Source organism: Anabrus simplex, chromosome 5 (genome assembly GCF_040414725.1).
Source record: "Anabrus simplex isolate iqAnaSimp1 chromosome 5, ASM4041472v1, whole genome shotgun sequence".
Taxonomy (NCBI): domain Eukaryota; kingdom Metazoa; phylum Arthropoda; class Insecta; order Orthoptera; family Tettigoniidae; genus Anabrus; species Anabrus simplex.
Genome location: NC_090269.1, coordinates 23,510,857 through 23,527,164, shown reverse-complemented (window position 1 = coordinate 23,527,164; position 16,308 = coordinate 23,510,857). Strand labels below are relative to the sequence as shown.

General features: G+C 37.9%; 1 protein-coding gene across 1 annotated transcript in view; it reads right to left on the bottom strand.

The window, feature by feature from the left end:
* The window catches only part of ArfGAP1 (ADP-ribosylation factor GTPase-activating protein 1), an 82,956-nt gene extending 67,858 nt beyond the window's left edge, over positions 1–15,098 (bottom strand). Inside the window, exons 1-3 of the mRNA XM_067146797.2 lie at positions 14,851–15,098; positions 14,563–14,730; positions 4,776–4,889 (exon numbers count right to left, since the gene is read on the bottom strand). Of these exons, the coding sequence (XP_067002898.2) occupies positions 4,776–4,889; positions 14,563–14,730; positions 14,851–14,910 (342 nt within the window). The 5' untranslated portion in view covers positions 14,911–15,098. The remainder of the gene's footprint in view (positions 1–4,775; positions 4,890–14,562; positions 14,731–14,850) is intronic.
* Positions 15,099–16,308: the final 1,210 nt, after the last annotated feature.

Below are 16,308 nucleotides of genomic sequence, written 5' to 3'. Positions count from 1 at the left end.
AGATTCAGTTTATATCTGTTTCTGAAAGAAATTGAATTTGGGTTCATAAGCTGAAACAAGAAGAGATTTGCTGCTGACATACGAGATACTATAGTGTGCAGAGGCATTATTTACAGGAAATTAGACCATTCAGGAAAGATCACTAAGGTCTGAATGTTTTTGTTTTGTTTTTAGTATGCTATTTTCAATACAGTAAAAAAAAGTGTGATGTAACCAAGAACAAACCATAAACACTAACTCCAGCTTGGAAATGAAACTACACCAGTCATTTAACAGAAATAAAAAAAAGTCTTGTTGATAAAATATTATTTGAAGTGAAAACAAGATATTGAGTACTATAATTTGTTATTGAAAATCATGAGCTGTTATTGTTCATAAATAGCTTTTTGGGAGTGGTACCCATTATAAAATGCAGAGTGGTATTTATATTTTTACCTAGCATATCAAACTGACTAAAGGAGATTTCACTGCCAATTTTGAAAATGGAACTGATATTGTATAAAGCTGTATTTTTTAAAAGTTTATGCTAGTCTCCTAACACAAATTATCTCTGCACCATCATAAATACAAGAACATTAATCTGAGAAACTCAATACAGACATAAATGTCAACTGTTAATCACACTACATTTTTATGCAGCATAATTCTGAATTCCACGTCATTAGTAGAGCTGGGAATTTTGGTGCAAAATTCAGGTTAAAAAGGTGCAAAACATTAGTTTTAAAAGGTGCAAGTTTAATATGTAAATATTCATTACAAACTGTACCAAAATGATAACATATATCAGGTCACAAATTCACACATGTATTGAAAAAGGCTGCTAAAAACAGTCCCAAAGCACAATTTATTTATTTACAATTTGCTTTGTCACACTGACACACATACGTCTTATGGCAACGGTGGGATAGGAAAAGGCTAGAAGCGTGAAGAAAGTGTCCACGGTCTTAATTAAGGAACAACCCCAGCATTTGACAGGTGTGCAAATAGGAATGGCTGTCGAACCTACTATCTCCCAAATGCAAGCCGACAGTTATCTATGGACCCAAACCGCGCAGCTAGTCGCTTGGTTACAATGTTATTAAAGTCGCTCGTCCAGAATCTGCCAATTTTTCTTTCTCAATGAAGCTGCACCTCCGATCACTGTGTAAGTACTTGTATACTGAAAAGGAACATCAGCCGATAAAAGTGATGCATATTTTGTTTGTAGTCAATAATGTTGTATATTGCAACTTGCAAAATCTTCAATGTTTATGGCTAAGCTCTGCTCCAGCTTCTGCTTTCCAGTACCCTCCAGTTCTTCTTTAACATCCATTAGAACAGCCCATTGCACATCTTTCTGAGGACACTGTTCCTCCAATTTTGTAATGGCAGTTGACCATGCACAGTAAAATGTTCATCTTGCAATTCCTGTTTAGGTGTTACTTCTCCGTCCTTTGTCACAACTGAGGAATCATTTATTAATGCATCTAAGAAACTACAGAACAGATCATCTGCTAATTAAAAGCTAAAAAGCAAAAATGGTTACACCTATCCAATACTTGATTGGTACAAGCTATGTAATATGATCATGTGATTCTGTACTAAATGTTGCAAACCACAAGCCTAAGACGATGAAATTTTATCCAACGTTTTAGCAGAACTGCAATATAATTTTAATTCGACAATGTTTAGCAAGCAAGACTGAATTTAATCTTTTTTGTTGTATAACAGAACTTGATTTTAATATTCATCCACTTTAAGTTTTCATGTGATGACTTGTCAATTTTTATAAACATTTTTGGCTGAAGATGACCACATGAGGTCAAAACTACCATATAATCCCGAACATCACCCGCCACCGAATAAGACCCGCACCCTAAATTTGAGACTGCAAAATACGGAAAAATATAAAAAATCAAATAACTTGCATACCTATTTAATTTTCCTCAAATATACCACAAATCTAAATTCAAACAGCTTACAATTAATAAAATTATCACAAAAATCGTAAATAAAATCGGTCCAATACTCAGATCATTCACAATTCTGTCATCATCTGAAGTTTCACCATAGGAACTTTCATCACTGGTGTCTTTTCACAAATAGTCGTCCTCACTCCTGTCCACTGAATTTGAAATTCCACAGTTCTTAAAGCTTTTAGACACTAGATCATTGGGAATGCGCACCCATGTGGTCTTGATCCAGCTGCATATTAGTCCCACTTCAGGCCTCTTCACTTGTCCGGTTGGTGTTAATGCGTGATCACCATCAGACATCCATTCGGTGTACAACTGTTTCACTGCAGTTTTGAAAGGCGGGTACATGCACACATCCAATGGCTGTAGAATAGAAGCGAGTCCTCCGGGAATTATTGCAAGATCGGTTTTTCCTTTCCTCATCATCTCTTTTACGGAGTCAGTTGTACGTCCTCGGTAATTGTCCAACACAAGCATGTTTCGTTTTTGTAACAAAGCTCCCGGGCGACGTTGACAAACGCACTTCACCCAGTCCTCAACTAACACGCTGTCCATCCAGCCGGACTCGTGTTCTAACAATAACACCGGATGACAAGTTTCCTTTCGGAAGTGTTTTCCTTTTCAGAACCATATATGTGTAATTTCTGCCTGGGAGACTGATTATCTCAGATTGACTAGGGGTATTTCAGTCACCTTGACAAAGAATACTGCAATGTATTCAAAACGTCGGCAAACTGTACGTGATGTGCAGACAAGTACAACACGGTTCAACCCGGAAATTAAATAATTAAATAATATATGGAAGGAGTTTGGTTCCATACGCTAATACGCACAACATTACCGTGCATCGTTGCTTTTCGTTACCATCTGTTCTGATGTTTACACTTTTAGAACCCTTTGTATCCACTGTATTTTCCAATGACATTTCAAAATAGACAGGTGTCGGTCAGCATTCCCAATTTGCGACAGCAAATAAGAATTTTGCTTCCTGAAATGAATAATATGACACTGAAAGGCCATTAATTTTTCTTCATATGCCCCAGGGAGACGTTGTGAAATAGACTTACATCTCCGAATGCACAATCCCTTTCTCCGATAAAAGTTTCGGATCCATCCGCGGCTTGCAGTAAAACCCTGTGTTTTGAGATCTTTTGAGATCTCTAGTGCTTTCAACTGACACATTTCACTAGAAATACCATATCCTAACTCACGTTTTTCTATCACAACTTTGTGGGGTCGTTCTTCAATTTCCGAAAACACTGCATTCCGCCTGTGGAATGCTCTGCGATCGCCGTTATTTTTTAGAAGTTTTTTCTTCTTCCACCAATCACGAATGCATGATTCATCAATATCGTACTTTCTGCCAATGGCACGATTTCCATATATTTTAGCTTTGCCTACAACTTTAAGTTTCTCACGCAAATTAAATGACCTCAGACGCCGTTTTGAATCCATCGCTTACTATCGAGACAGCACTTTCATGGGACAGATACGGAACTCTAATGTGAGCGAGGTAGACTTCCGTAACCAACAGTCTCGACTTTTGCAAAGTACGATATCCCGCAAGGTCAGCTATTCGCGCACCCAGCATACCAGCAACACTTGTGAAACAAATGACGATCGAGCATCCGCAGCAGCGGCTTTCATATTTACCGCATAATTACCCATATTCTTTGATTTACCATATTCCATTACCTTACATTTAGCGTTTACATGCTACTGTAACCATATTGAGAAAAAATCAATATTGTTTTCTAGAACGCAACTAAAACACAGTAAGACCTGAATGCCCATTTACATGTGGTATATTGAGTACAGTAACCGTATTCAAATCTATTTCAATACTCCATGTAAACATAGTAAATATTTACGAGAATGCACGGCTTGAATACGACCCGCACCCAAGATTTAGAACCAATATTTCGGGGAAAAAAGTGCGGGTGGTATTCAGGATTATACGGTAGTCCAAAAATAATTTAGCTCTTATACTGCAAATAAAATATTGAATAGGTAGAACAATTTTTAGCTTTTTAATTTGTAATTGTATTTCAATACGGATCACTATGAAATTTATTGCTTATGATGCACTAAACTGCTTATCATCATCATCATGCATTTTCCTAGCATTCACTGTTTTGACATGCTGAATACTGGCTATTACAAAGGCGCCATCCACTAGCCAAAGTGTACTCGACTGAAAAATTACAAAAGTTTAATTAGTTTCCGACCACAGCAGTGATACTGATTGATGGGATTGCTAACTGGTCAATTTGACTTCACTTTCCGCTTTTCTTCCTGTTCGAAAGCTTCCGCTTAACTGTACTGCAATAAAGCGCAAACTGACCTGTGGACCTTTTGCCTAATGGGAGTTCACTGAGGCTGAAACTAATCTGAAAGCTTTTGCCTAGCATGACTGCGCTGAAGCAAAAATGTGATACCAACCTGAAAACCGTAAATTCTAACAAAACCACACAGAAAGTAGGAAAATTGTCCATTTATAAAACAGTAAATGGGAGAAAAGGAAATTAAGATGTTTGGTTTCCTTCGTTAGATTTTTATGGAACTACAATGCAGCAAAAACATGAGGTAGGAGAGAATGGTAAAAGGTGCTGACATTGAGTTAAGATGCAAAAATGTGCTGGCATTGAAAACAGGTGCAAATAGGTGCAACCAAAACAGAATTAAGATTGTTTATCTCATGTTTTCCTTGGAAGACAAGTCAATTTGAATGTTTTAATAGTTTTACTTTAAGAAAGTTAAATGTTAATACTGGATTATAACATTAATGGCAGCCATAACAGAGCAGATATAAATTCTCACCTTATCACGGTATAGGGCTGCTGCTTTAGTATTGTAACGCTGCTGAATAGACATTGAATCATCCCAGTCAGGTTGTGATTCCAAGAATTCTCGAGCTTTTCTGTTGCCTCCAACCTAGGACATTCAATTGCATTTGAATGAGCAATTTACAAATGTAACATACTGCAGATACAAAGAATTTCAAAAGTGATACACGAGAACTGGACACATTATTCAAGTGGTTTTCTTTATCCGTACCCCAGCACATCATTTATAGTAAAACAACACAGCGGGAAAAAATGAATATCAGAAACAAATACAGTTCGTATCAGATGTTCTCCACATTCAGAAATTGGTTTAGTAATTTATGTGTAACCAATGGACACAATCTCTAATGACAGATGGCTTTTACAAACTACGCTGACAAAAAATAACATAAAAATAAGAAAAGAATATGAATATTCCATATAAACGAGATGTACAAAGTGGATGGAACAGTACTCCATCTACAGAACTCCATTATCACAATTCTTTAAGATATCTGGTGAAGACATGTAATATTACACAAATAGATTAATTTGACAACTACAAAGCTTTTAATATATTTGTCACACCCATAAGAAAAGTAAAGATTTATATGATATTTATTAATGAAATTATTGTATGTTACAATGGTTCATGGTGTGGGTTACTGTAGTCACGTCCTAGTTCGTGAACCATGGACAACGGCTAAGTGGCCTAGTAAGTGGTCTTGAAGAGTCGGGATACCAGTTGCAATGGAATGGAAATGGGCATCTCGGACAAAGGAGCACTGCATACATTCAAGCATGGCCCTCCTTGTGCTCAGGCGGCTAGGACTATACAATTCACCGGTGGTCCCTAACCCGTTAGAGGAGAGATTCTTACTTGAACTGTGCGTAAGTAGGGTAGCATCCTGCTTCATTAATTTACTGAGCTCAGAACAATTTTTTTTTTTGCTAGTTGTTTTATGTCGCACCGACACAGATGGGTCTTACGGCGACGATGGGCCAGGAAAGGGCTAGGAGTGGGAAGGAACCGGCCGTGGTCTTAATTAAGGTACAGCCTGGTGTGAAAATGGGAAACCACAGAAAACCATTTTCAGGGCTGCCGATAGTGGGGTTCGAACCTACTATTTCCCGAATACTGGATACTTGGCCGCACTTAAGCGACTGCAGCTATCGAGCTCGGTCAGAACATTTTAAGCAAGCCTCAGACCTATGGGAGTAATGGAGTCCCACTCCCATTTGTAAGGCGAGGGACTCCTTGGAAACAACTTGGCAAAAGAAATGGCATTCGATGGGGAGCCATCAATATTAATGGGGCTTATGGAAGAAAGTAGAACTGGCTGAGTCAGCAAAGAGGATGCATATGGATGTGCTAGGAGTAAGTGATATTCGGGTAAGGGGAGATAATGAGAACGAGATAGATTATAAAGTGTACTTGACAGGTGTATAAAAGGGAAGGGCAAAGTGTGGAGTAGGACTGTTTATCAGGAATACTATTTATTTGCCTTAGGTAATTTACATGCATGCATCCTCTCTAAAGCGAATGATGTGGGTAGATTTGGCAGTTGGAGGAATTAGGATGATAATTGTCTCAGTGTATTCACCATGTGAGGGTGCACATTAGGATGAATTTGACAAGTTTTATGAAGCATTGAGTGACATCATAGTCAGGGTCAACAGCAAGGATAGGATAGTGCTAATGGGCGATTTCAATATGACAGTTGGAAATAGAACTGAGGGATACGAAAGGGTGATTGGTAAATGTCAGGAAGATATGGAAGCTAATGGGAATGGAAAGCATCTGCTGGACTTCTGAGCTAGTATGGGTTTAGCAGTTAAGAATACATTCTTCAAGCATAAGGCTATTCACCGCTACACATGAGAGGCTAGTGGTACCAGATCCATAATACACTATATCTTAACCGACTTCGAATTCAGGAAGTCTGTTAGGTATGTATGGTTTTTTTGGAGATTTTTCAATGATACAGACCACTGTCTGATCTGTAGTGAACTAAGTATCTCTAGGTCTACGATAGAGAAAGTGAAATCTGTCTGCAAACTAATAAGGGTAGAAAAAAATTGGACATACTTTCTCCATATTTCTTATTTTTGAAAAAGTTTGGGTTTTCACCACAATGTTATATAAAGCTCATAAAGGGAAACCCAACACATCCAAACATGTCTTCAATAGGCATGGAGGTATTCAGTTTACACTAAGAATATATATATATTCCTTTCATCTTGTTCTAAACATAACAATTAACATATAATTCAGATGAATAAGAAATATAAGTTGGTGGAGGTTTCAAATAAATAGATAAATAGATAAGCTTTAGCGATTATATTATATTTTCTAACTCTCCTTCAATTACTTCATATTACCCAAGTTTTCCAGAGGACCTAGTTTCTTTTTTTAAGCTATATTCTCTCAACTCGAGATTGTGCTCTTCAGTTATTTTGTAATGCCTATCTTTCAACTTTTGGGTTGACCCTTGTGAAGTAGCTGTCTATCCCATTATTTGCGAGTTTATGCAGAAATATTTGTTCAATTATCTCTTGTCTGTTCAGTTGTGATGTGTAGTTAAATTCATTCAGAAGTTCTAGTTAAAGGGTGGTGCTTATGGGGACAAATCTCTGATACAGTTTCTAAAGAAATAATATTGAAGACATATTCAATTTTAGATCTTATATTTGGGCATTATACGGTATAATAAGCTGAGCCTGGAGAGCAGAGGATTTGGATCAGAGTTTTGAGGACAGTCATATTAGAACATTATTTGCCTTAGGTAATTTACATGCATGCATCCTCCATTACAGACTATTATGCCTTTCAGCATTCAGTCTGCAAGTCTCTGAAAATTACCCAATCGTCTCCACAATCCCCTATTTTCAACAAGATCTGTGACCTCCTTTAGTTCGACACACATTTTTAAATCACTGAACATTGAGCCTAACTATCAATTTTGGTCTCCCTTTACTTCTCGCCCTATATGGCAGAGTCCATTATTCTCATACGCTGGTTTATACGCACAACCTGGTCTATATCTCCTCATTCTGATTATCTTCCTGTCATTGTTCCCACCTATTGACACCATCAATTATTCTTGCTAGTTTCAACTTACAAATAAGGTATACTTATTTCACCCAGCTTTCACTCCTGTACAGCAAAGTTTGACATAAAACAGATTGATGTAACAAAGTTTTGTCCGAGAGGTAACTCTAAGAACGTTACCAATCGCAACTGTGAGCTCACTGTGCTAGCTTTGTTAAACCTTGATTCAATTTCACTTAGTAAACTACCATCCTGTAATGTGTTAAGGTAAAACAAGAATCGAAGGGTATGAAAAAGCATCAACAATCCAGAAAGGAGTGAGGCAAGGCTTCAGTTTGTCCCCTCTCCTTTTCAATGTTTACGTAGAACAGGTGATAAAGGAAATGAATGAGGAATTTGGAAAAGTAATCACAATCCAAGGAAGGGAAATCAAAACTCTGAGATTTGCAGATGATGTTGTTCTATCTGAGTCCGCAGAAGATCTGGAGAAAATGCTGAATGGTATTGGCACACAGTCTTGGAGGAGTACAAGATGAAAATAAATAAGTCCAAAACAAGGGTAAAGGAATGGAGTCAAATGAAGTCTGGTGATGCAGGAAATATTAGATTAGGAAATGAAATCTTAAATGAAGTAGATGAATATTGTTACTTGTGTAGTAGAATAACTAATGATGGCAGAAGTAAGGAGGACATAAAATGCAGACTAGCACAAGCAAGGAAGGCATTTCTTAGGAAAAGAAATTGCTCACTTCGAACATTGGCATAGGAATTCAAGACTTTTTGAAGATTTTTGTCTGGAGCGTGGTATCGTATGGGAAGTGGAAGATGGACAATAACTATCTCAGAAAGAGAATAGAAACTTTTGAAATGTAGTGTTACAGAAGAATGGTGAAGGTGAGATGGGTAGATTGAATCACAAATGTAGAGATACTGAATCGAATTGGCAAGAGGAGAACGATTGGGCACATCTTAAGACACTCAGGTCTTGTTCAGTTAGTTTTTGATGGAAGTGTAGGTGGTAAAAATGGCAGGGGTAGACCAAGGTACAATTTTTTTTTTTTTTTTTTTTTTTGCTATTTGCTTTACATCACACCAACACACATAGGTCTTATGGCGACGAAGGGATAGGAAAGGCCTAGGAATGAGAAGGAAGCGGCCATGGCCTTAAGGTACAGCCCCAGCATTTGCCTGGTATGAAAATGGGAAACCACGGAAAACCATCTTCAGGGCTGCCAACAGTGGGGTTCAAACCCACTATTTCCCGATCACTGGATACTGTTTATTACAGGTAACTAATCTCATTATTAGATCCGTATTGAACTATGCTATGATATACTAACAATTTGTTGGTTATTTTGATCAAAATAACCAACAAATTGTTAGTATATCACTGGATACTGGCCGCACTTAAGCGACTGCAGCTATCGAGCTCGGTAGGTGCAAATCTAACACAGATTAGAATAGATGTAGGATGGAGCAGTAACGTAGAAATGAAAAGATTAACACAGGATAGGGTGGCACGGACGGCTGCATCAAACCAGTCTATGGACTGATTGCTCAAACAAGGACAACTCCCAGTACACCATAGCTTCTATCCTTAATTTACAATAGTACCAGATCCATTTCTGATGAGATACAGTGTACACAATGCACTGTATCTTCAGGTATGGGCTAGAAAAATTTGTTACTTTCATTTTTCTGCTCAGTCATTGTTGGCTTTGACAATATGAAACTGACTGAGGTATGAGTATTGTAACACCATTTCCAGCACAGGCAGTCCCTGTGATGAATTTTGCAGTAGCCTATTTCTGATTTAATCAAAATAATATTTTAACAATTCAGTTAAACAAATTGATGATTTAATGAAAGACCAGCTAGATTTCTAGAAAGAAATATACTAACAGTATTGCAGTTCATCTGTTGGCTAGTGAGAATAGTAAACTGTTCACTCTGATTTCAGAAAGTATTATCATGAAGTTGTTTTGCGAATTAAACTAGACAATAAATAGAATGTTAACTAGGACATATCTCATACAGTACTCATCGAAAAGGATTTAATTACTGTCCTCATATTTAATACTGTCAATTAGATGTAAATAATGTACAAAGTTAGCACAGTTAATAGAGAGACTGCCAATCTGGGGGGCTAGTACTGTGACATCTATGGTATGAATTGTAATTGTTGGTAATTGTTGCAGAGCAATTGAAAATATTTTAAAGGAGATTTTCTCTCCCTACAGGCAAATATGACAATTACAGTGAGTTTCATCTGCCTCCCCCCCAGTTCACTTATCACTTCCCATTACACAGCACAGGGACAGCACGGGAATGCCTGCACTTCACAGTTCAGGTCCATGCTTAGAACATGTATTAAGTGTTGATCTGTCACTCTAACCTTTCTTGAGTTGTGAAGTGTTACTGTGGGATATAATTCTCATAATGCCTCCCCACATGTGTACATAGTAGAGGAAAGGGTATTTATATACGATAATTATGTGAAAACAGTCTTGCAGGGAAGTCGTTAGGCAATTTGTAACACAATTTCTAGGTGTATGCGCTCCACACAGAGACCGTGCGAAAACTCTTAAATTGAGAGGAACTGGTTCCTTACTCGATAAGAAGTGAAGTGTTAAAAAACATGTACTTAACAAGGAAAAAGTAAATGAAATTTCAGAAAGATTAGAACATATGCCTACAAAAGCCCGAAGACAACTTGGACAAGAAGCCAGGGTTTTGAAAAGCTCAGCATGGCGGGGTACAAAAATGTTAAAATTGAAATGTGTGGATGCAGGAGGAGAACATTTCCAACATCTCCTGTCATAAGGTACAAGCTTATTTTCCTCATTCTTAACCCTGACAGTAACACGTCTAAAAATATCGCTTTAGTTACACCACACGTTTCGAAGACGTGTCACTCAAAGCCTATTATTTAAAGTTACATTAAAGTTACCAGATGGAATGAACAAGGAATAGAGATGGTGGAGGGGGAGAACTCTCCCCTCCTTAAGAGGAATAGATGGCATTCATTCGCACAACACGCCAGAAAAACATATGGTGTTACTGTCAGGGTTAATTACTAATTTTTTAAATTCTTAATGTCAATTGTTATCTCATGTCATGCATGGATCAAGTGAGCCAACTGCTGTCCTTGCTGCTATGCCGCGGAGTGGAGAATGATGAGTCAATGGGAGGCAGATAAGCTGTGCGCGCCTGCCGGCCAACCGATGTGAGAAACACTCTGTGTATCACGCATGAAGTACCTCTTCCATTTCTAGCCTCAACAGCAAATCTACACAATTCACTGTACATAATCTTACACATTCAACATACAAATGGTGCAGTAAATATTGTGCTCTGATCTACAATAAATTAGCTTAGGACACATGATAAAAGATGCTGCTGATCTGTTTCAAGGAGCAAGGTGCAATGTGACTGTTTTTAAGTCACAAGATTTTTGTTATGGGGTAGAAGCATCAGAAATAAAATACAGAACACACCTTAAAATGTATAAAAGCATGGAAACAGAAAATGTACTCATTTTCATATAGCTTAAACTGTTGGTGTTGAACTGCATAGCACCGTTCTTCTAACTATACACATAATAGAATAACTTCAGCTTCTAGATAAATAGAGACTTTATGTGATCAGATAAAAGGAAAAAGTCAAATGTTTATGAAATGATGCAGAGAGTGCAAAGTAGCCAACATTTGTTTGTTGCAACATAAGTATAAGGGATAGGGCAGAGGTAGACAGAGGAGTTGAAATGTCAAATAATTTTAGTCAGAGATAAAATAAAAATACTTCAATTATTAGTAAATAAAATGATTTTTCAAATGACAAGCCAAAAGTAGGACAGCAGTTATAGGCAAGTAAATTTCTTGGGAATTGTTTGGCTAGTAGGCATGATGCAAGATTTTCTTGGGATATAATACCAACTCATACTGTCACATTTATTTATTTATTCATTTATTTATTTTGACTTTCCCTGACTGCAGATTGCCTCTGAAGACAAAGTATACAGTAAAACAAGAGAAATTTAAAGAATAATTGTGACGAGTTGATTACGTGTGGGTTGTTGAGTGTACTGTATTTTGACATGCAGTTAAGTTCTTCAGGATTTGAATTGAATATTTCACGGCAGTCTTTTTAACTTCTCATATTAATGCCTGATCAAGGGTAAATGATTTTCCGAACTTGATAAACTAGGGAAGAATGGTTCCTGTTGTGGCGACCATTAATCCAATGACTTGGATATTATCGAACTGGTACTCTTTTGGATAGAATGGGATGGTTGGGTCATATGTTGCTCTCTTTTCCTCATGAACCTCATTGGGTTGTTTTGGATGTTTCGAATCTGATCGTAGGATCTGTTATTGAGCCCATTCAATAGTCTTTGGGTAAAAGAGACCATGAACCTCCTCAAAGACTGTAAAGTCAGAGTTCCTTAATGCTTGAGAAATGGCAGATCATATTTTATGATGCCTTTTATTTCACAGAGCTTCGCCTTGAAAGCAGTAACCATGGATGTGACCAAGTGTTTCTATCTCATTATGGCAGCGCCAATAACGGTTATGGTCCTGCCTGAAGTAGCTTGTACAGTTGCTGTGTTGCCTGGCATTTTCAAGGTACCATACCATTCGCTACAAGATAATAATATGCACCCACTGATTGGCTGGAGTGTCTTGATGAAAAAGGATAGCTCCTTTCAATTACAACCTGTTTTCCATGAACTGTTTGACAAATACAAGGGCTCTGAGCATTAATTGAATTTAAAAAGGGGAGTTTACTGACTGACATACAAGTGCGAAGTTAATTTTAAGTCAAAACTGAATAAAACTCCATGTTATTTTTATTCCCAAGAAATTCTTTCACATTACCTAGCTATGACAAAGAAAAGTTGCTATCAAGTCCACATTTCCCTCTTCAGATATGTTCTGTAAAATACCAGACACAAATATTGTGAGGAGGATTTACATATGCACTTCAGAATTAACTCAACGAACCCCCTAAGGGCCTAATATTATCGGCACACTTTATCTTGGTGCATTTGTGTACGGGGTGAGGAGTAAGGAGGGAGCTGTCCCGGTTCTGGTAGTGCTGCCAACTGAATGAAAATGAAATCTGAATTGAATTGAGAATATGATCGATCGATATGAAGTTTCTAAACCGTTATTATCTTAAGCCAATAACTGTGTCACATACACATTATATAACATTTCTCGATGCGAATCTTGTTCCTAGCATGAATTCTATAGTTGGCTTTGCTGTGTAAACAACAACAGTACTTGTAGGCTACGTAAAGTGTACGCCAGATGTCGCACAACGATGCTTAAGCGATTCATAGTTTGTGTTTCAAAGGTTGCCAGTACGAATCTCGAAGATTGCCGAGGTCGACCGATTCAGCACTAGGTTGTAAATGCACCAAGATAGAATGTGCCGATAATACTTGGTAAGTTGTGTGTGAACCCATGTTGAGTTTTATATGTCCACTCCACTTACGTGACCTCCTGTTCTGCACCAATCTTGACAATGTTAAGATATTTAGGTCATATATTTTTGTACAATGACGGCACCTGGTGACAATCCTCACATTCTACAAGGAACCAGACTGATTACTTTCTAGATGAGAAATGCTTCAAACATAATTTGAAAGAGTCTGTGCATGTCCTGGTACCGATACATCATCAGATCACAATCCATTTGCAGCAAGTCTGGAAATTAACCTTAAGAAAATCGCAACGAAATCTGGGAAAAGACCATCCTATCAGTTCATCTGTGCAATATTAACCAGTCAATGTGAATGAAACATGAAATGTCACAACTCAAATGATTATAATTTATGAATTCAATTAAATGCATTATGGATTGCATTTAAGAAAAATTTTTGAGTTGATTTTTAAGGTGTAAATTATTTATGTTTATACAAAAGTATAACAAAAGACAGTCTTTTAGTCCATATTTGTAAATGCAACAGAAACTTCAATGCCACATCTTTTCGATGAAAAGTTGAACAATGCTTCTTGCTTGATTTAGATTTTGGCAAATAGCATAGAAGTCATCTCCTTACAGGCTAAAAAAAGGACTTTGGAAGAGTGGAAGTCAAAAACTTCCACTATCCACAACCTAGGGACTAAGTGAGATGGAGAGGTCAATCTTTGGTCCTAGAATTTTACCCAACACTCATTTCTAGTGAGGCTGAGTGAACCACGGACAGCTCAAAAATCCAATTAAGTGCTAATGATGGCCAATGTTGGACAAGAACTTCTAGCAACTATAACATACAGGAAATTGGCATACCTAGGATATATACTGAGGGGTTATCAGTTCCAACACCTAAAGTTAATCCTACAAGGGTAAAGAGAAAGTCACAGAGGTGTTGAAGGATCATGAGTGTCCTGGCTGGGGAACATTCAAGACTGGATGGGTATACAAAACTCTCGGAAGCTATTCAACCTTGCAGAAAATGGTGACAAATACACCAACCTCAAGGGGACTTTAAACGGCACATTCAAGAAGAAAGTGTACAACTGATCTTAATAAGCAACCTTATAAATAAAGATTACAATGCTTCTTAAAATTGAAATGAAATAAAAAAATATTCTGAATATATATATATAGGTATATTGCTAACCGAAATGCGCTTTAACAAACTCAAAACAAAAAGGAATTACACTGTGATGGCAAACATGCTGCATTCTACTCATAACCTCTAAATGAACTTCAAACTTACTTTCATTTTTTCCAGTTCAATATCTTTCCACTTATCCATACTAATGGATCGCACGAAGGACAAATGAACACCAAGTCCTCGATGTTTACCCGAACATTCAAGACATATCCATATGCCATACGTGACAGATGCCCATTGCGGATTGTGTGTTCCACACTCGAAGCATTTCTGGAAGAATTGTAGTAGCAACATATAACACTGAATTTAAAATATATTCGTAAACCCATACAATACAGGACTGAATGCAATGTGTAATGTATGATCATTCCTTTTTGAAAAATTACTTACTGAGTTTTCATCTGTCGGCTTCAATTCTGAAAGGACACGACGAGTTCTAGGACTTGCCATATTTTATTGGTTGCAGAGAACGTCGTAAGGAAAAAAAATGATGTAATTTAAATTAAAACTAAATTCCCTTTGCCTCTGCAAACCACTGAATTTCAGCAGCACATCCAAAGGTCTCCCCTAACACCATATTCATCCATATTTCCCATTCATCGGGCTGCCATTCCTGATCACTTGACGTGTTCGTGATACCGTAAATGACATCTGGCGGATTACAGCTGTACTTGGATTTCATCAATGTATGCAGGGCAGACAACATATATTCTCTAAACTGAAGAATTTATTTGTGGAATAAGGATGACAGATGTAGTATTTAGCATGGTACGACTGTTGGATTTTACAGCTGGTTTCTATCCTACTTGTCAATGGCAAAAACACGCTGGGGAGAATCTTCGACGCGGCTTCACCCTTACCGTACGGGCGTGACTTAATTTCTTTGCATCAAACAATGGACATAGTCACGGATAGAACAATAAATAGAAATTTAGGCAGTGTATATACAAATAATCTGAAAACGTGACAGTGATGATGAAGACAGCGATTTCTATCTCGATGAGATGACACGGTTATGTCGTTCAACTTGAAGTGAGATTGCAGAAACAGTTATGCAGAATAAACGCTCGACCAAGAGTCTATAACCGAGCAAGTGGCTGAGCGGTTCAGGTCACGTAGCTATCAGCTTGCATTCGGGAGATAGTGGGTCGAGCCCTGAAGATGGTTTTCCGTGGTTTCTCATTCCCATACCAGGAACATGCTGGGACTGTACCTTAATTAAGGCCACGATCGCTTCCTTCCCGCTGTTAGCCATTTCCTCTCCCATCGTCGCCATGAGACCTATCTATGTCGGTGCGACGTGAAAGCACGTTATAAAAGAAAGGACGAAATATAGGAGAGTCTACAACCGAGCGAATTGTCACTTTTTTTTTTTTTTTAACACAAAGTAACACACCATATGAAAAGTGTAAGAGAGTTCAATGTGCGTCAGGTGTTCAGGTTTTCCGACTAATTCAACCATTGGTCTGAAATAATTTGGTCAGCACAAGAAAACACCTCCTCTGCGGACACGGATGAAGCAGGTATGCTAAGGTAATCAAGGGCGAGTTCACTTAATGGGATTTAAATGATTGCTGGACCAATGGCGAGCCGGATCCATGGTACCTGGCAGCGGATGCATTTCTAGAAATTATCTTCTTATGATTGCAGCATCTGATTGCATCGTCGAAGTTTGCTTCACTTGCGCCACCTTTACCGTCATGAACCCTAGGAGGTCATTTGCAGCCTCTTCCAAATCTGAAGACACCGCGTTCTTAAGTTACCAGGAGCGAGAGCGTAGCCCGTGGGACTCTGACGTCACAGGTTTTACTCCAGACAGAAAACAGATACTCAGTCCTAGTGGTGGGC